Consider the following 21497-nt stretch of genomic DNA (forward strand, 5'->3'; position numbering starts at 1 on the left):
CATATATTTTATGTTTAGTTTACCATTTCGAAAATGAAAGTATGTAAGTGTTTGCTTGTCGAACGTATTCAACTTGTTTACTTTAAATTATCTGAATTTGAGCTATTTCTCTGGCATTTATCTGTGTATATTTAGTGTTCCAATTACGTATGTTTTTACTTACAGACAGAGGCGGCGATATGGGGTCTGGGGCTGAAGCTATTTCAGAATTGGCAATAAACTCTCTGTAGCCCCCTCATTCACGAAAAATGCTTACTTTTAGAATTAATTTACTTACTAATTATTACATTATATTTGCTCATAAAATGTTGCGTGAAACTCCTTTAATTTTCTCTCAAGTCCATTTTAACTCATTCCGTCAGAAGATAACACAGCCTCTCTTTATCCAATATATTCAGTTTGTATATTTTAACTTATTTAATTTCGAGCTATTTTCCTGATATTCTTGAGTATTTTTAGATTATGTTTGTTTGAGGTGCAGGTTTTTATTGTATATAGGTATATATAATGTATACATATTTAAAGCTAAGTTAGTAGTTTAGTAGTTTATTCGTATTTCCAAGATTTTATTTATGTTAATGGTTATCTTACACGCTCCCAAAATAAATCATCTCATCTAGAATCTTATTTATAGACTATTGAGTTAATTCATCCTTTTACAGTTATTAACAGATAAGGCAACATACTTATTTTAGACAAATGGACAATTATTACAAGTTTCTTTTTACATCTAATGAGCTAGAGTAAAGACACGTGTTTTAAGAGTCAGTTAAAACCGAAACGTATCTTTAACACATAACTAAATTAATTTATTAATATGACTTTCGTATGTATTATTATTATATAAATATTGTGTAAAATAATGAATGTTATTGAGATATCGCCTGTAATACCTGTAATAAAACGAAGATATTATAATTTACAAGTAAATGTCACTATTTCAGTTTGCCAAATTGGTAGTCTTTACCGATGCCAACATTACGAAGCAACCAGGTAAGAAACGCAATTAGAATATTTTCTTTATTACAGTGGTAATAATCATTCATAAAAAAACACTAAAGAATACCAAGTGTTTCAGAGCTGTAGATTTTAAGATCTGAGAACGATTCATACTTTTTGTTCTTTCGTATTTTTTAGTGTTATGAGTGTTTAAACCTGCGATCTGAATTATAAAATCTGTGAAAAAATAGTAGTTTTCACTTTCAAAATAGAAAAAAGATAGACCACAAAGAATTAAAAATAAATCTGTTACTGAAAGGACAGGAATAGTAAGTTAAAACGCGAATTAAAATTATTTTTAAATTTCATATTATATTGCAAATCTGTAGGCTTTCTAGTTATATTACATATTCTTTTCTTTTGTACGAATTGACTAGAAATATTTCAGAAATCTTAGTGCTGCAGAAGAAAAGCAAGTTTACTAAGATTAAAGAACTGGCTTGATGCACTGGGAGTAAAATATTTTATTTTTGTATTCAAACATATCAGTAACTGAGGTAAATGAAGTATGAAATATAACTGTAATAACTATAAATGTGCTAAAAAGTTAGGCTTAAAGAAATTATATAGAAAAGAAACAACACTAATACAACACTGTAAGATCTAAACACAATGAACACTAATAAGATATACCCTCAAGTTAAAAACATCACTGTTCAAGTGGTAAGTGTGATATAATCTAAGCAATTTGTGGAATAGATATATTATTAGTGTTCATTGTGTTTAGATCTTATAGTGTTGTATTTGTATTCAAAATAAGTCAAGTTTTAAGTAAATCAAGACAGAAGAAATAGATATATTATTAGTGTTCATTGTGTTTAGATCTTATAGTGTTGTATTTGTATTCAAAATAAGTCAAGTTTTAAGTAAATCAAGACAGAAGGTCTGGTTCTTATTCGAAACTGAAAAATAAACGTTTAGATAATTCAATCTGAAGATAGCATATATCGATCTTATTTTACATAGTTTTAGGCCTCTCAGACAAACAGTCTTAAGTGTAAATGTGGGCGAGTAGACGTAACAAACGCTTGTTTCCTGATTTCTGAAAAATTAAAATTTTTGTACGAAAACATCTGAATAACGATGTTAAATAAAAGGGCTCCCTAGCGGGGAGCTATGACAGCTGTTATTCACACCATGGATTATAAACTTGAAATGACCAGTAAACGGGAATGTAATAAGCATCTCAGCTGTCAAATGTGATTTTTGTTTCTTTTATTAAACATAATGTAGTGGAAGTAAAATAGAAACACAGATGTAAACGAGCATGTCCAGAACGCTGTGGATAAAGAGACACAGATATATATATATGTTTTACATCAGATCAGTGTAACATCAGTCGGGGGTTTGTACCCTGCATGAACGGGATGTGTTATCCGATCAGAAAACGCTGTGATGGACAATGGGATTGCAAAGATGGATCTGATGAAAGTGGATGTAAGTCATTATTTGACGTTTTATTCATTTCGTGTAATTTAGTTATCCATATTTTTATAAAATCTAAAATGTATATAAAGAAGTTAACCTTTTAAACCTTATAGTGTATTTACACATCACACTTCTATTGGGTTTGTATCATTCTACGTTATGGCTGTGTAAGCGTTGTTTCATCACGTGACAAGAGCGGCAGACACTCTATTTAAATAGCCATTTAACCCGCCATTAGTCATGAAAAATAATATTATTTTGAATTCTAAAATATCTTTCTTAATTGAATATAAATTCTTACAGTTTATATACATTAGATAATTTCTCCTCCCAGAAAACAAACATTTTATGTACTTGTGTAAATCAGTTGAGCATGATAAACATTTAAAATACTTTATACACAGTGTGTATTTTGTGTAATAAAAATGTTATGATGAACATTTTCTGATGTAATATCCTTGCTGTATTTTTATTCTCCCTTGCTGGCCTGGACATAAACTCATAGTTATATGTGGGCGTAAGTAATATACTTTTATCAACTTTTTATAAAATCATGAGAAATTGTACTAATTGTGTTTTTAAACTACCAAGCTGTTTTTAAAAATGATACCATAAGAAGCAAACTTTTCTAAATGCTGTAGCACTTCTATTGTTGCACTGCAGAAAATAAACAAAGAATAATTAACATCTACAGTACATATATAAGATATATAAATATAAACCATTTATTGAATAACGGCAGACTCAATTCATTGCTACGTCAATCAGGCATCTGATAAACTGTCACGTAGTTTGATATGCAAGTAATTATTGCATACCTGTCTTACAAAATCTTGTTTAACTTGTCACATGGAAGTAGGCACGGTATAGCCAGGTGATTAAGGCACTCGAATCATAATCCGAAGGTCGCGGGTTCGAATCCCCTGAAAAAGCATGTTTAGTGGGATGGTGATTCGAACCCGCGACTCTCAGCTTGCAAGTCTAACCACCTGGTCATGCAGGACCACGTTGAAGTGAACAACACTATTTATGATTTGCGATGTCACCTTCACAAGAGGTTATTAATGAATCATGATTAGACTTCAAAGAAGTCGTTTTAATATTTACTTTATTTATTTATGGTGAAGCATAAGATAAATGGAAGACAGTCAATCACAGCTGGCTTTTGGGAATTGGCTATAAACGCCTCAACGTCTCAAGGTATCATTAACAACAACTGAAACTGCTTAGAGAGTAAACAAAATATTAGAAGAAAATGTGATTGTTTTTCAAAATTTATATGAGGTATCGGGGATGACGGGTGAGACCGAAAGTGATTTAGAAATTACAATAGTAAATCTCTCAAAAAGTTTCTTTGATTAATTCCAATGTTTCATAAAATTAGATTTTTCAGAACTATGCAGGGACGTGCACTAAATGTTCCACTTAAACTTGGATATAAGTAAAATTAGTGCTGGTAATATATGCATTTCTAAACAAGAAGGACAGTTGTATTCAAGCTATAATTAAAATCAAACAATAGCAGGCATAGAAATAAATAAAAGAGAATTCTTTACCTATTTCAGACTTAATATTGGTATTGTTGTTTTCTTACTGCAAACTTTCATAGTGGGCTATCTGCACTTTGTCAATCGCAAGCAACCAATCCCAAGATTTTAGCGTTTTATATTCGTAAACGTATTGCTGATCCACCAGATGACTTTTGAGTTAACCAACCCTCCTTTATTTATAGTTCATAGTAGCATTAAAAATTAAAAACTTCTCATTTGGCAAAGTTTTATCTATCAATAGATATTCACATTTCCAGCGTGTTACACCACAAATTAAGCAAGGGTTTTTCACTTGGCAACACTCTACCTACTCTTGCACAACTTGACAACACATGCCCATCTTGCACTACTTGACACCACCCCACCAACGATCAGTGAGATTGGCCATGACATTATAACACCCTAATGTCTAATAGAACGCTTATCTTCGGCAACTGATTACGAGTCTTGCACCTTAACCACCAGCCCGTGCCAAACTATTTCTAAAGCACTGACCTAACTAACAAGAGTGTACAGTGTTTATGTTATAACATTCTTCCTTTTCAAAATATTTTTTATCCTTTAAGTATATAGGGAATTGAATGAATAATCATAATGTCATCATTAAACTAATTAGATTTCTAAAATTTATTTCCAATTCTTTCGACTAAAACCTTATATAGATTTCATGTGCCTAGAAAAAGTGTACATTCTACGTTAAAATGTTTGGTCATCAAACTAGAATAATAACAAAATGTAATCCACACAAGCATTACAAACGGTTACAATCCATACAATATTCCTGAAACAAAATTTAGGCATGGTATGGTGTTAAGGTTATCAGACAGTGAACCCGAGGTTCATGGCTCTCGTCCTTTAGCTGCTAAAAAACGTCGTGTTCACTCTTTAGGGCTGAAATTACAGTAAAATTTCATTTTTCAATTGGAGTATCATAGAAATAGATGTCATTTCTCCTTCTGTTCAAAGATAGGATTGACTAACGTAGATAGTACTTGTGTAGCTTCATAGAATGACCGAAACAAACCAAAGACGACTTTTTTATAGAAATACAGTGCCTTGCAAAAGCATCCACTCTTGTGCAAAGTTTTCACACTTTGTTGCAGCCTGAGCTTGACTTCAGAGTGAATGCATCTGTTCAAACCACAAGTCACATAGTGATGCGACAAACCAACCCTGAAAACCAAGGAGCTCTCCACACAAGTTAGAGATAAAGTGATAGAAGTTAGGAGAAGGTTACAAGGAAATTTTAAAATCGCTGACTATTCATTTGAGCACAAGTAGTCCATCATCAAGAAGTGTAATGTGATGAAACTTTGTAGAATGGACGGCAACTGCCTGTTGTGGAGAGGCACGTTTCAAAAATTTTCTGCCTTTCGTCTTCAGGTCAATGTGTATGTAAGGTGTTGACGGTCTTTTGTAGTATTCTGGTGGATTGTGGAGAGCATGTTATGATCGGTTGGATTATCACTGTTTCTGACTGGAGAAGAACTTTCCTGTAGATTTAACCAATAATAGCCACAGGTTACTCACCTCTAATCCGGAATCTCTGTTTAGTGAAGGTTTAATAGCGTTAATATAAAATGATTCATTTTATAAAAAGAATTACTAATCATTACCCAGATTAGACCACCTTTCTAAACTAAGTAATTGGACAAGCAGGAAATTAGTTAGAGATGCCAGTGTGAAGCCAACAGTGACTTTGAAAAACTTCACTTGAAAAATTTTTACGGCTGAATTGGGAGTCAATGTTGATACACCAACGATATTTCAGTTTCTACACAAAGCTGACTTACATGAGCAAATAGTAAGAAAGAAGCAATTAGTGAAAAAGAATCGTCTTAACTTTCCTACGGAGTTTACGACAGAGCACGTACATGATACTGCAGACATGTGGTAGAAAGTTCTGTGGTCAGACGAGACATAGATTGCGTTTTCTGTCTAAATTCAAAATGTTACCTCTTGTACAAGCCCGTTACAGCACATCACTCAGTCAGCATCATCCCAACTGCCAAGCATGGTGGTAGCAGTATTGTGTTATTGGAATGACTCTCATCAGCAGAAACTGAGAAAAAAAATGGATGGTACAAAGTACAGGCAAATCCTACGATAAAGCCTGCTTGAATCAGCCAAGAACTTAAAAGTTGGTTGAAAAATTCACATTTCAGCAGAACAAGGATCCTAATCACAAGGCCGAAGCCACACTGGAATGAATACAAAAGAAGAAAGTGAATGTCCTGCAGTGGCCTAGTCAAACTCCTGACTTAAATATTCAATAGAAAATTTATGGCGAGACTTGAAGATTACAGTTCCATCAACGCTCTCCAATGAACTTGTAAGAAATGGAGCAATTTTGCCAGAATGAATGAGCAAATATAACACCATTCCATTGTGGAAAGCTGGAAGTGATTTTTCGAAAAAAGACTTACAACAGTAACTGTTGTCAAAGGTGCTTCTACCAAATATTAGGTTGTTAAGAGATAAGTGTTGTTTTTGAACTGCGAAGTTTGGAAAAGTATAAACGAGTGTTGTAAAAAAAAGCTTTAATCAAAGTAAGCACTATTTACTTAAACACACTTTTACCAACATGTAACGATGCTGTTTATGTCCCTGCTGTAGAGATCACAGGTTCTATGGTCAATGTACTCCCTGAAAGCTTCTGCTGCAGCTGCCTAGTTTTGAAAGCGTTTATTGTTCAAAAAGTTGTCAAAATGCTTGAAAAAATTAAAATATGTAAGGGAAAGGTCTGGGGAATAAGGTGGATGAGGCAGAACCTAGATTCCCAATTCGTTCAATTTTTAGATATCAACCTTGACAGGTCTCATAACGCTGATTTTGTTGATCTTCAGTCAGTTCATGCAGGAACCATTAATCCAACTTTTTCGTCTTTTCAATCGCACTCAGGTGGTTGGCAATGCTTGATTTCCTTGTGCCTAGCTTTTCTGCAAGCTCACGTACTGTTGTACAAGGGTCTGTCTTAACTGATTCCCTTAATGTGTTTTCATCTAAGGATGGCTTCCTTCCATGACCTTTGTGGTCTTCAAAACTCTCACCTCCATTTCAAAACCTTTGGAAACAACGCTGAACTGTACGTTGAGTGAGTAACAAATCCATGATCGAATGCCCAGTTGATGTTCCGTGTAGGTTCAGTAGCTTTTCGTCCAAGTTTGAAGTCGTAGACGAAAATCAGATGAAAGTCCTTCTTGTCCATGATGCCTTGGGGTTTGCAAAACTTACTCTGAGTAGAGTTAAAACAGCAGATGATTAAGACACCTCGTAAGTGACAAACGTTGGATTAAACCAACTAAATGTCATCGTGAGAATTCCAACATTTATTTCTGGACAACCTAATGCTAACTTCAAAATTCGATTTACATATTTTAGGTTTCGCTGACATTTAACCTCCTTCACACATAAAAGTGTTATGTTTGATTATTAGAGTTTTGAATAAAAACAAGTTCATTAAGTAATTGTTTACATTATTTGTCTTTGATCAAAATGTTACATTATTTGTTGTGGTAAATAATTTTGCAAGGCACCTTATAAATGAGTTGAGCATCAGAAAAACTATTTTATCAACGTTTCATCTCAGCCTTTTACTGGGTGAAACATATTACAATTACTCAATAGTATTGACAAGACTTAGTCTAATAAAAACAGAATATTTTAACAATATAATTATGAAATATGGTTTAACACTGGAAGTGAACAAAAAGAATGATTAAAGTACACAAATTAGATTTAAAAAGTCAATTTATCTTTTCAACAAAAATGGAAAAAAATTCCAAACAGTCACTTATACGTTTTGAGACTACATGCCTTAGGGATGCATCTTAAGAATATGCTTACGATGAAAACATCACCATTGTATTTTATTGTATTGGTGTTCGTTTAATATTTTTTGCAGAAAAACGAACAATCGAGAAGTGTTTGTTCATCGTTTAAAACTGTATAGAAATTAGAAAACATTAACACAACAGTGAATTTAAAAGTATTCTTTAGGTCCCCCCAAGGATGAGTTTAACCTGCAACACTACAGGTTAAACCGGTTCAGTCGACAGGAGCAACTTTACAAAAATTCATGGTTGTGGAGAGACATCATCATTGGGTGAGTACCTTAACCATGACACGAGTTGTTGATCAATGGAAATATAATAATTTAGCAAAATAAAATTTACTAAAAATAATTTAATTTAATTTAACATATATGCAGTTATTCTGTTTATATTAACAAAACTTTAACCTCGCGTTGTGTTGAACTATTATCTAAATCTAACCGTTCATTTTTAGTTGAAGACGCTATTCAATAGATAATTACAAGTAATGAGTTAAATATGTTAGTTCGTAAGAAACTTCCTGTCCTTTCTAACGTTAAGGTATTGCTGAACAATAAAAAAAAACAATAATCTGAGCGTTTTTAAAGTCATTTGGATCATAGATTTTTAATATTTTGTATCAAGACTTTGTGAACCTATGTATTTTTCTGACATCTTAAAGGATTACTGTAAGCCAGTATAATATACAACGTTATAAATATATATATATATATACAATATAACTATGGGATTTTTTCATTATGAATTAAACTAATTAAAAATTAATGCAGAATTTTAAAAAATCCGATATTCCAAGAAAATAACATAAATTCTTACTTTACTTTGTCACTTTCGTTATGATATTGACTTCAAATGTTTAAAGACCTGAAGGATACCAGACCTTTCACGTTCCTTTATCCAACGTTCCGACTAATTGGGTTGTTACTGCTTTTGGAATGAGCAAAGATACTGGTTTTGGAATACTTTCTCCTGCATTACAGGTACGTCTGGCTTTGCTATTAAATATGAAATATCGCTAACACTTTAATATGTTTTCAAACAGTACTGCTTATTCGTTTTGATAGTGAGAAATTACTATGACATCAAAGTATCTAATAAGCCTAGTCAGTTAACCGTGTGCGGTTTATGCTACCTTCAAATTTAAGTGAGTAAAAAAGTTACTGACAAAAGTGTAAATTTTAATTTAAAATATTGTAACGTTTCTAGAGATTGTCTGTTTGTTTTAAAGTAAAGCTACATTGGGCTATATGCTGTGTTCACTGCGGATAATCGAACCTCTGATTTTAGTGTCGTAAATCCGTAAATGTTCCAAGTGAAGAAGCAGATATTATTGTATATCTTCTCGTACATATTCTGACAATCAGTTGATTACAAATATTTCGTAATTACAGATGCTATAACTGACTCACATTTTAAAATCACATAATCAACGCACACGCAAAAGTTCTTAAAAACTGTGAAATCGAAGTTTCGACTACTTTGTATTGCGGTTATGATGTTTAACATAAATTATGTATATGTATATTTATATAATAAAACCGTTTGCGTCATGGTAAGCGCTATCTATAACACAATAAGTTTAATGTAAATGCACGTTATAAATTATCTACGCACTGTTCACTGTAAAAAATCGGATTCCAGATTGTAGTTGCAAGTTCTTAAATACTCATTAGAGAATACTTAACAAATGTGTGAGCTCATCAAAGCAAAATAACACTCTCTTATAAAACAGTTCCCATAACATCTCATTTTATAATGTAATATTTATACTTCTTCAAATAAGCAGTGTTTGAAATGCCTGCATGTATATAGTGTGGTTATAAAGTGTAGGACGAATAATATAAAAAACAGTTGCGAAATATTTGGTTTACTTGCAAAAACCTTCATTCCAGTTAAATGAAAAAAGAGATACAGTTGAATAAAAAAACATTCAACCATTTCATTCACAAAGCAACAAAGAAAGCTGAAAACAACAAGCGATATCACAACTCAGCTCGATTTGTATGTATACCTTATTTGCAAAACATTTCTGGAACTGTTTGATAATTCGACTTCAAACAGCTTATATACCACTTAGAAGCCTTAAAAAAGCTCTATATTAACCAGAGTTTCCTTCCAGCCTTATAAACAGGCAGAGTCTACGAAACATATCTAGCACGTGGGAAGTTTTACATAGGACGTTATTTATGTGTATTATTTACAGCATGTACTTGAAATGTTAGTATTGACAAGGGAAGAAACTTTGGAATACAATAGATTAAAAAAAACATATTTTATTAAATAGTCTTATAAGAAGAAAAAATGGTGTTTACGACTTAAAACTATGGAAGCCAACACTTGCATTCGAAGAAAGTTTAAATGCCATGGCAAAATTAGTGTTGTTGTTATATATGTTGAATTCAGCACAAAGCTACACAATGGACTGTCTGTGCTTTGCCCATCACGGGTATCGAAACGCGATTTTAGCGCTGTAAGTCTGTAGACATATCGCTGTGCCACTAGGGGGTATGAAAATGATTAATGAAATATGTTTATTTTCGAAATTCTTATCAAGAGTATCATTGTCTAAAGAGTTTATAAAAAACTGGTACTATCATTAAGAATAGGAGGCCCAGCATGGCCAGATGGTTAAAAGACTCGACTCATAACCTGAGGGGCGCGGTTCGAATCCCGGTCACACCAAATATGCTTTCCCTTTTAGCTGTAGGGGTGTTATAATGTGACGGTCAATCCAAATAGTTGCCTTCCCTCTAGTCTTATACTGCTATATTAGAGACGACTAGCGCACATAGCCCTCGTGTAGCTCTGCGCGAAATTCAAAACAAACCATTAAGAATTTGAATTTTTTCCAGTTTTCCACGGTAAAATCTGTCTTCATAAATGTTGAAATGCCAAGAATTTGTAAAGAAGGAGAACAAATAGGAATTAGAGTGACTGTCTTTAACTACAAGTCATTAGATATCGAGGTAAGTATATATATAGCATTTTTACACTAAATCGTTGTATAACTTAAGTATATTTTAATTAGATATCACTTATATTTAGTTTCTTTCACTCGTTATATTTCTACTCTATGCAGGCGACACTCTCGCCATCTTTAGAAACTTTAGGTTTCTCAAATCCTGGAGTAATTATTTTCACCGATCGTTTGATTGTCTTAGAGCAAAGCCACAATAGGCTATATTCTGTGTCCACAACAGGAAATTAAACATCGGATTTTAGTGCTCTATGTCCGTGCACTTAAAACTGTCCCATCGGAGGGACTTTAACAGCAACCACAAACTATAAAGTTCACTGCTGAACATCTAAAAGATCATAAACTCTTATTTCTAGATACACTATCTCATAATATATAATAGTGGTGGTAGCTTCAAATGTGAAGAAACCATCAGAAACGACTAGTGACTTGTATTTTATCTTCGCAAATTTTGGACCAACTTTGTTTAAACAAATTTTGACTAAACTTTTATTTAATTGTGCCTAAAGAATTTAGTCGTATCAAATAAGTATTGTGCTAAAATGGTTTTTGCAACTAGTTACACAGACAAATGTTTAATAAATCACCTACATATTAAACTGCTAAGTATCATGTACTTGATGACGAGAAATCCACTTGAAATAAAAATGTATCTCAGACCGACTGGCATGGGTATCAACACTTTTATTAATAAAGCAAAGAAAAATCAGTTACGAAATATACATCGTAAGGTATATCCTCAAATAAATACGAGTTGTTATTTATTTAAAGTTTAACTGTCACTTACAATTTTTTTAGAATCCAAAGTAGTAGTTGTAATGGTTCTGCTGCACTGTTGGCATGTGTGAAGGAACGTGTAAATTTATTGAGGTTTGCAAATAGATTCAGTGCACTGGAACATGCGTGACATGAATGTAATGTGAGCATCAACTTACACTGTTTAAAGATTTTATTAAGAGTTAATTATGAACAGAGACTCCATATAAAATAGATTTTCTTCATGTATAAATCAAGACCAGAAAGTAACCAACTAGATTCTACTTTTAAGCTACACTTGGTTGTTACTGTTAAGCAACGTAAAACGAACTTACCTCTATTCAGTAGCTAAACTTAAACCACGAAGCCTAATAGTTATTATAAAAAACACGATTTAAAAAAGAATGGGTTTAAAAACAGCTGTAGTGAAGCATGATTCTTGTCTTATTAGGCCTATTGTTTTATAGTTTCATAGCCTTCAACATTCTGTAGCATAACGTTGAAATGTGTTGTATACATATATAAACACACATACCCCCCCACATATATATCTATATTATTTCTGATACACTGTTCACTGTCGTATACCAAAAGTCTTTTGATGTGACTAGCAGAAAACAAGAGATAAATATAAAGTAATGTTTATGCATATCTCTTATCGTGAACCTGCAGTTCGATAAATTAAGAAAAATGTAACAAAAATACCTAAAATTCAAACTATATTTGCAATAAGCAATTTTATAATTATCAATACTAGGTTTACTAATTATCAATACTATGTTTAGTAATCACCCATACTAGGTTTATTAATACTATGTTTACTAATTATCAATACTAAGTTCACTAATTATTAATACTATGTTTACTAATTATCAATATTTTGTTTACTAATTATCAGTACTAGGTTTACTAATTATCAGTACTAGGTTTACTAATTATCAATACTAGGTTTACTAATTATCAATACTAGGCTTACTAATTATAAGTACTAGGTTTACTAATTATCAATACTAGGCTTACTAATTATCAGTACTAGGTTTACTAATTATCAATACTAGGCTTACTAATTATCAGTACTAGGTTTACTAATTATTAATACTATGTTTACTAATTATCAATACTAGGCTTACTAATTATCAGTACTAGGTTTACTAATTATCAATACTAGGTTTACTAATTATCAATACTAGGCTTACTAATTATCAGTACTAGGTTTACTAATTATCAATACTAGGTTTACTAATTATCAATTCTTTACCAGCTTTCGGCGCTTAACATTTTATTGTTTAAATTCAAACTGCTGTGAAGTACTTGGATGGTGTAGAAATATTTTGTGCTTGTCGACAGTTGTCACACTGATCAATTGCTCATCCATATTAGATATATATAATAAGGCAAAAATCGGATCGTGTACACACATATATATATATACACAGTATAGAGTATGTTTTGATTGATGTTGTAGATTACTGCAGTCTTATATTAAAATTTTACTGAATGACAACCAATGTCCTTACTCACAGTTTCTTTATAAATATCTTTACATAACAGTAGAACATTTATAATAATGAAATTAAAAGCTTACTGATATTTCTGAAGGGAAATATTAAACATTGTTTTTATTCGTGTTCATCGCAACTGTGTTTAGTGATACTAAGTTTTTGTATGTAATAGTTACGTGTACAATTATTTGAAACTTCTGCACGTTGGTTTTTCTAGGTATTCGTTACGTGTACAATTATCTGAAATATATGTGTGTTGATTTTTGTGTGTTGATTTTTGTAAGTATTCGTTACGTGTACAGTTATTGAAAACTTGTGTGTTGATTTGTGTAGGTATTCGATACGTGTAGGATTATTTATCTGAAACTTGTGTGTGTTAATTTTTCTAGGTATTTGTAAGTGTAGCGAAATCACAAGATTACAACTTTGTTAACATCGAGTCAAACAGCCTGCAGAGAGAACAGGAACATCGACTAATGGTAAGTGCTATTTTTCCTGTTTATTAGAATCGAATCAAACTGTCTACAGGGTAATAAGGAACATCGAATAATAGTATTTGTGTGTTCTACTTCCTGTTTTGTTAACGTCAAATGAAACAGCCACCAAAGAAAACCAGAAACACCGACTGGTGGCAAATGTGATTATCCTGTTTTGTTAACGTCAGTCAAATAGTTCACAGTAAAAACAGGAGTCTCGAATGCTGGTAAGATTTTTTCCCTCTTCACAAAGAGAACAGGAACATAAAGTGAAGGTAAGTATTGTATTTCCTGTTTTGTTAACGCATAATGCAACCGTCCACAGAGAGAACAGGAATAAGTGTATTTATTCCTGTTTTATCAATATCAAGTTAATCATCTCACGGGAAGAACAGGAACATCGAATAGTGGTTAATATTGTTTTGTTAGCATCAAGCCACAAAACCCACAGGAAGAACAAGAACATTGGGTGATAACAGATGTTATTATTTCTGTTTTATGCTCCACTGGAGAATAAAGAGTGATGGTGTTATACTTTCAGTTGCAGTTTGTTTTATTCTGTTGTACAATATTTAAGTAAAGTAGTTTCTAATTTGACGTAGAATTTTAAAACATAAAAATATTTTTAAACAGTTTTAATTTCATTGGGCGAAAGAAAGTGATCATTATTTTTATTGATTTGATGAGTACAAGTTTTAAAAACTTCTTATTTTGGAAAGAAAATGGCGATACTTATCATTATTTTTCATTTCAAGAAGAGAACTATTGTAACGTTACTTGTTCTGAAAGTACTGTAAGTTTCGGTTCTAAGTGATTAGGACACTTACAGTTACTCGACTTATCTCTGTAGACTCTTTGTGTAAAATATAGCATGACTTCGTGTATTAATTTCAAATATTTATTTCTTAAACCAGAATCATCTGAAATAGTATAAGAACACTTTCGCTTACTTAACTATAGTATTAACTACATTTACGTTATGAAGAGTGAGATTATTTTATCCCTTTGAGAATGTATTGCAGTATTTCTATTTTTCTTAGAACTAGTTAGGACAGTATAAACAAATATTTTGCATGCAATTATTAAAATGAAATCGATAGAACGTTATTAATTGTTCCCAATATTCTGTCTGTCTGTCTTCTTCTTTCCTTAATGCTAAGGGTCGGATGTCATGGGTTGTAATATCATAACCTACTATGGTTACCTGTTCTTTGCCCTGTTGGTACATTGGGCCAATGATAATCCACTTTTCTCCTTGATGGTCTGTCGTTCACGTGAGTTGCATTCTTCAGTCTTCCTTTGCAGGATAATCGTCGAGAGCTTCTTGGATCTGATGATGTGGCTAAAATATCTTAACACCAGACAAACAAACAAAGCCAGAATATTGAAATGAATACGTGAATAAATATCGAAATAGATTATTTAATAGATATTTCGTCATGTTTACTTCCTTCCTCATTACAGAAAGTCGAAGATCATGGTTTTTGACATCCTAACCTTTCATATATTCCGGTTTCTTGTCCTGTCAGTGCACTGGGTCAGTGACAGCCCTGTACACTCCTTGATATCATCCGTCCATCTTCTAGGCAGCATCTTTCAATCTTTCCTTACAGGATTATCGTTGAGAACTAGTTGGTCCTGGTGATGTGGTTTAAAATATCTCAGCTTTTGTTGTCTGGTGTCATCGCCAAGTTACCATTTTGCCCCCACTTCTTCCAGTTCTGGGTCGTTTGCCCCACAGGCTGTTCGTTTTACTCTCAGTAACGACCGATAGTCATGTATCTCAAAGGTTTCCAACGCTTTAATATACGCCTTTTTATACGCCCAGTTCTTACAACGATAAATTGCTACCGTTTTAACAATTTGACGTTGATGTTCTAACCAATTGATCGATCTTTACAGAAAAGTATAAGAGTCATGTCCACTGATCTTGCCTTGCCATGTCAACCACGAATCTCTTTGTAGCAGTTGTCTTTTTTCGATAATGATTGCGTCCAGGTATTTGAAAGTTGTAAGATGTTCGAGAAGGATAAGTAAACAGTAGATGTTAATTCTTTCATTTTCCTATGTGACTGTCATAGCCTTCGTCATGGCGATTTTTCTTTCCATTTGGTATTCTCTGGAGACTACATCTACCGTGTTTAGAAGCTGCTGGAGTGCCTGTGTTTACGTAACGATCAGGACAATCTCACCAGCATATAGCATGACCCGCTTCCTGTTCATCCCTAATACCATCCAAATTAGCTCATCTACTGCTGGGCCCGGCATTGCCAGGTGGTAAAGACATTCGACTCGTAATCTGATGGTATGGGGTTGAGTGCCCGTCACACCAAACATGCTCGCCATTTCAGCCGTGTGGGCGTTATAATGTTCGGTCAATCCCACTATTGGTTGGTAAAAGAGTATTCCAAGAGTTGGCGGTGGGTGATGATGACAAGCTGCCTTCTCTCTAGTCTTACACTGCAAAATTAGGGACCGCTATCGTAGATAGCCCTCGTGTAGCTTTGCGCGAAATTCAAGACAAAACAAATCAATCAGCTACTGCTTTATGAATGTTTTCACTGTATATGTTGACATACGGATGAGACGAGACCGTCTCATCGAATTCCGTTGTTTACTTGGAACAGTTCATAGAGGTTTTCTTCCAATCTTACTATTGCTGTTTGGTTGCTGTACACGTTTCTCTGCAATCGGATGCTATTCTCGTTGACGTCTTTAAGGCGTCTCATATCCTCGAATGTCGCACAGAACCAAATGCCTTCCGTGAAAGCGAGGTAGAGTAATTGGGTATAGTTAAATTCTTTTGTATATTCCATTATCATACCAAGTTAAATATCTATTTTTCTACCAACTCCCTTTCTGATGCTGATGTTATTCTTTTTAACAGAATCTGCAGTCCAACCCCAGAATTATGTTGTGAATAACATGAAAATATTGCGTAGTTCTATCAAAAATTTCAATCAGTTTCAATTCCACACGTAAACTATTCTATATAGTTTCAAAAATTAACATCTCAAGATTTAAAATTCTTAGAATTTAAAAAAGAATAGTCAAGTTAACCCTTCAAGCCTTTTATATGTTAAAAACCAAACACTGTAATTGACTCTTCAACTAACGCTGTTTACCTCTAATCCTTAAGATTTCCTCTGGAAGGTCTGAGGTGGTCTATATGCCCATAGTTCCTGCTCGATTGGGAAACTTCAATGTTACTATTATGGCCAAAACTGAAGGTTTTAAAGAGCTTATCAGACGCAGTCTCTACGTAGAAGTGAGTAATACAGATAAATTAGAATTTTCTCAACTACTTAAAGACATTGATTGTGTGTTGATTAATTCAAGCTTGTTAGCATTGACGCTAGGTTTATCGGTATGTTAGGATTAATATCTTATAATATAAAAATTATTTCAAATATTAACATTTAAATTTAAGCCCTCCAATGGGGCATCGATAAGTTCGAGATCTATAACGCTAAACAATTGAATATCAGTATCCAAAGAGGGCAGAGAACAGACAACCCATTGTGTAGCTATGTGCTTAACAGCAAACAAAATTTAAGCTTAAAATATTTTTGACTAAGTACATATTTCAATGGATTCGAATTTTAAAGTTTATAGACTTTTAAACCACATTAATTCAAGTTTACTGCTAAGTTTCTCTTTTAATTATTTTGCCACTGCTTATGTACAATAGAGACTAAGTTAGCTTGATAAAGGGGCAAATAATAAGTTTTAGCAATGATAGTCTCAGCTTAAACTAACAAATATTATAGATTTGTAAATTGCTACTAAGGATCAGCTAAAACATAACATTGTATTAAATTTCTTCTGTTTTATTACAGTCTGATGGAATACCTCAGCCACGTCATATCTCCTTGTTGCTTGATCTGACTCAAGGAGCTTACCTCATCAAGTACCTAGACACTAACATTAGTAGGTTCCCCTTCTTACCTGGTCAAAACAAACAACTCTACGTCCCTGGTTCTAATAAAATAAAATTAACAGTTTCAGGTAAGAAAACCTACTTGGAATTTATATTTATGCTAGACATTACTATTTTATCAAAACTCACAAATTGGGTGATCAAAACTGTTTTAGATTTACACAGATTCATTTAGTCTGTGGCATATTACAAGCAATTTTAATTTTTTTTCACCATATTATTCCTATTACTTTCGACTGGGTACTGCTTAGTAAATAGTGTACTAAAATTGTCAATTCAATAATTACAGTTTCATGGCCAGTTTTCGCAAAAACATGTGCTCTGTACTTTTGTCCTGAAGAAAGATTGGTCAGATAAGAATAATTTGCCAACTGCTTTCTATTTAAACGTAAATTCACTTATTCTCATATTGCTATCTCTGTAATTTTCCATGGATCTTCTGCAACAGATTATTCATGTCGCGTTCATTGTGGGTTCCAAAACTGACTTATTCTAACAGGCTTGGCTAAGTTCAGTTTATCCATATACAATATTTCCGAATAGAAGACATGCAGGATACACCAAATTAATTAAATTGTAAAAGTGTATATTTTATTTCAACATTTGAAAACTTTTATATGTTCAAATTTAATCCCTTTCTTGCTTTCAACTAGAAAAACACATTGTGTTATTTAAGTTATTCTTAGATTACCTTATAATTTACATCTGTTCCATGTTTTATTACCAGAGTTTTTAAAACGTTCGTATACCAACTAAGCTTTCTTTTTTTTAATGTAATAAGGAAAAGAATAACTAAAATTAAAATAAAATAAAAAATAAAATACAATAATGCAGGTACTGAAAATAAATATCTTAATTTCTATTTCGAATTAAAAAAATGTTTTTGTTTGTTTGTTTGTTTTGAACTAAGCACAAAGCTATACAATGGGCTATCTCTGTTCTGCCCACCACGGGTATCGAAACCCGGTTTTTAGTGTGTAAATCCGCAGACATACTGCTGTGCTACTGAGGGACGAATTCGAAAAATCACAAAATTGTCCACTCTGGAATACTGGGTATATCGTATTATTATGAAATGGATTATTAATAATAAAAAGAAATATGTATTTTTCTATCTTTCTTTTATTATAATAATAATAATAACAACTTCACATATTTTAGTTTCGTCTTTATATTTTAAAATTCGAAACTAGTTAACTGATTTTTCATATTTTAACAGAAAGATTGCCCCCTATCTCACAGGAACAAAGCCCTGATATATATCACTTCTGTAGTTGTTTTTTAATTTGGACTGACTGTCAACGCAATGATCTTTGGGAGTCACATTGTAAGATTAACAATCTTATAGTCATGTGAGAATATAGACTGTTACAAACCAGGTTTGTCCGTACGTAATTGGTCACATATTGAAGATGGTGATTTTTTTCCAAGATAAACTTTCTATTTCAAGTTGGCTCCAGCCAAAAGTTCAAAATATCAACCAACGTAGAAAGTGCTTCGAGCAGTCATTACTCTCTTCTTAGCCAAATCGTGTTAGTGTATTTATTTTCCGTTTAATTTGTCCTGTTTCAGTGATGTTTCAAGTTACCTTTTTTTATCTTTTACTGGTCCAATGTTTAAATGGTGGGTTTACAGAGTACTAAAAACTTATATTAATTGGTCTGATATTGCTTCTGTGTCCCTTCTTTCTTTATATTTTATTAGAAATTTAGTTCGTGAATCTCTTGTTTCAAGAATCAACTTATTTGCAAAATAATGGTTCCTCAAACATTTATGCCACGTATGAACTACACTAATTATATTTTATGTTTTTGTAGGTGACGTAATTGGACCTACTTTCTTGACCGTGCCTATAAACACGACAACTCTTCTTCAAACCCCTTGTGATGGTGGAGAACAGAATATGTTTAATTTTGCTGTCAACCTGTACACTCTCTTGTACTTACGTCAGACTGGCCAGAAGACACCTGAAATAGAGAAGAAATCATTACATTATTTAAATCTTGGTTAGTTTTCAATGTTAGAAAATGTATTAACAGTTTACTCAGTATAGAATATTTTCTTGTAATAAAACTAGCGACATAGTCCACTTGGTCAAAAGTTATAGGACAAAACACTAGGAGCGAGAACAACAGTAGGAAGTAGGTTTGTCTTTTATATTAAAAATAGCCTTTTCTGCATTACTAATATTTGCCATCTGATATTGGTGCACATACATTGGGACAAGTCACCACTTTTTTCCAAAAAACAGTTCCAAGAATAATGAGGTTTTGAGGCCTGTTCTTCCAGTCATACAATATCCAAAAATACCTCGAAGTTGTTAATTTGAATTCAAACCAGGACTTTCAAAGTGTTACTGGACGTAACATGCAGTATGGCGTACTACGTTCCTTTTCCATAGTTTTCAATCAATGGAAGCACTTTATTGTTGTCCAAAATTCCATAACACAACAAAATGTATTTGGCTCTCCAATAGGCCAAGACCACATCACATTAAGCGTGATATTTTGACCTCTCTAAATTATTTTCCTAACTATCACCAAACTCAGACCAATTCATCTAAAACAACAGAATGAGTTTCACTATTCATATTTTTTCAATCCTAATATAGTTAGATACTATGAGGGTTGATGTCATGAACTCGCTGCTGTGATGATCAGGTTATGAGCAGCAAACACGAAACAAAGAATTATTTTATTATTTTTTATTATTATGGGAACAACTACAAATGTAATTAATCACATTTTTGGAGCAGCTTTTAAATTCATCTTAACTATTTAAGTGCTTGTAAGTGTAAGTGTTTGTTAATTATCTCTCTTGCTCACAGATAGACCAGGTACTAAAGGTTCATTCTATCCGAAGTAGTGTTAGATCTGCTTTGGTTAACCTGTGTAATATCCATGTACTCAATAAATTATTTAAGCTATTATAATGAATTATTGTGACACAATATATTCAGATCACATGTTACAAATATTACACTTTATTTAATGTGCTTTAGTATTTTTGTATCCCTATATAAATTACCTTGACGACCTATCGAATCAAAGTAAACTTTAAACCTCATTTGATATAACAACATACCCACTGTTTCTGCTCATATACGTTTAACATTATAGACAAATAATAAGCTCAAACGTAAGGTACAAAAATAAGTCATTTCTGAGTTTATTCTTTCAGGCTATCAGCACCAGCTCAGTTATCAAAATGACGACGGATCTTTTGGAATGTTCCAGAATAGCAAATCTAGCGTTTGGTAGGTGTATAATTTCCTGTGTATATTTTAGTGTATTTAAAATAAAGGCTCTTGTCTCTAGAGAATATTTTCAATTGAAATGTCCTCGTTTTTTTTTTAGTATTAAGAGTATTGAAGTTGGTATGTGATTTGTTTTTCAAAAGTAAATAATTATTTGTATGTGTCTTTTTTTTTTTACTTTAGAAGCTTTGAATTATGCTGGGGTAGTTTTATGGAAATTATTATATTATATATCATTATTTGAAATGGTTGTTTTTCTTTAGGATTTGGGCAGGATATTCAAAATGCATTGAAGCTTTTTCTATTGTTTTGGTTTGTTTGGGGTCTTTCTTTCATATGTTTTGAAAGCTTTAGCCTATTACATTTCATCTTGATGTAAATACCGTTATTTTTTCATAATATTTTCAATATTATACAAGTTTAATTATTTATGTATAATATTCACAAATATTTAGAAAAGTCTATCAATCTAATTAATTATTTTGAAATTTGCTAGCTTGATTTTTTGTTTATTTTTCAAGTGAGAAGGAATAACGTTTACTTTGCTTTGTTAAACAACTTACATTTTTATTGATAAAAATGTATTTAAAAAACTGCTTTTGGAAGAACTATATTATTATTCAAACTGTATTATTATTGGAATTCTTTTTGCAAAAGTTATAGAAGGAATTCGTTTTGGCAACAAAATTCATTTTCAAAAATTAAATTTGTATAACCTGTCTTGATAACCTTTATTCTATGTGTACATATGGAACAGGATTTGCATGCACATGTACAGGC

General features: G+C 32.4%; 1 protein-coding gene across 5 annotated transcripts in view; it reads left to right on the forward strand.

The window, feature by feature from the left end:
* The window catches only part of LOC143256809 (CD109 antigen-like), a 144343-nt gene that overhangs the window by 103870 nt on the left and 18976 nt on the right, over positions 1-21497 (forward strand). For all 5 annotated transcript variants that reach the window (XR_013031502.1, XM_076514522.1, XM_076514520.1 and 2 more), the window contains 10 exons: positions 945-993; positions 2323-2436; positions 7977-8082; positions 8673-8790; positions 10663-10776; positions 13435-13524; positions 16661-16789; positions 17361-17529; positions 19279-19467; positions 20642-20717. Coding sequence is in view for 4 of the 5 variants with exons in the window: in XM_076514522.1 (XP_076370637.1) it covers positions 945-993; positions 2323-2436; positions 7977-8082; positions 8673-8790; positions 10663-10776; positions 13435-13524; positions 16661-16789; positions 17361-17529; positions 19279-19467; positions 20642-20717 (1154 nt within the window). In the remaining variant the exon portion in view is untranslated. The remainder of the gene's footprint in view (positions 1-944; positions 994-2322; positions 2437-7976; positions 8083-8672; positions 8791-10662; positions 10777-13434; positions 13525-16660; positions 16790-17360; positions 17530-19278; positions 19468-20641; positions 20718-21497) is intronic.

This window comes from Tachypleus tridentatus, chromosome 7 (genome assembly GCF_004210375.1).
Source record: "Tachypleus tridentatus isolate NWPU-2018 chromosome 7, ASM421037v1, whole genome shotgun sequence".
NCBI lineage: Eukaryota > Metazoa > Arthropoda > Merostomata > Xiphosura > Limulidae > Tachypleus > Tachypleus tridentatus.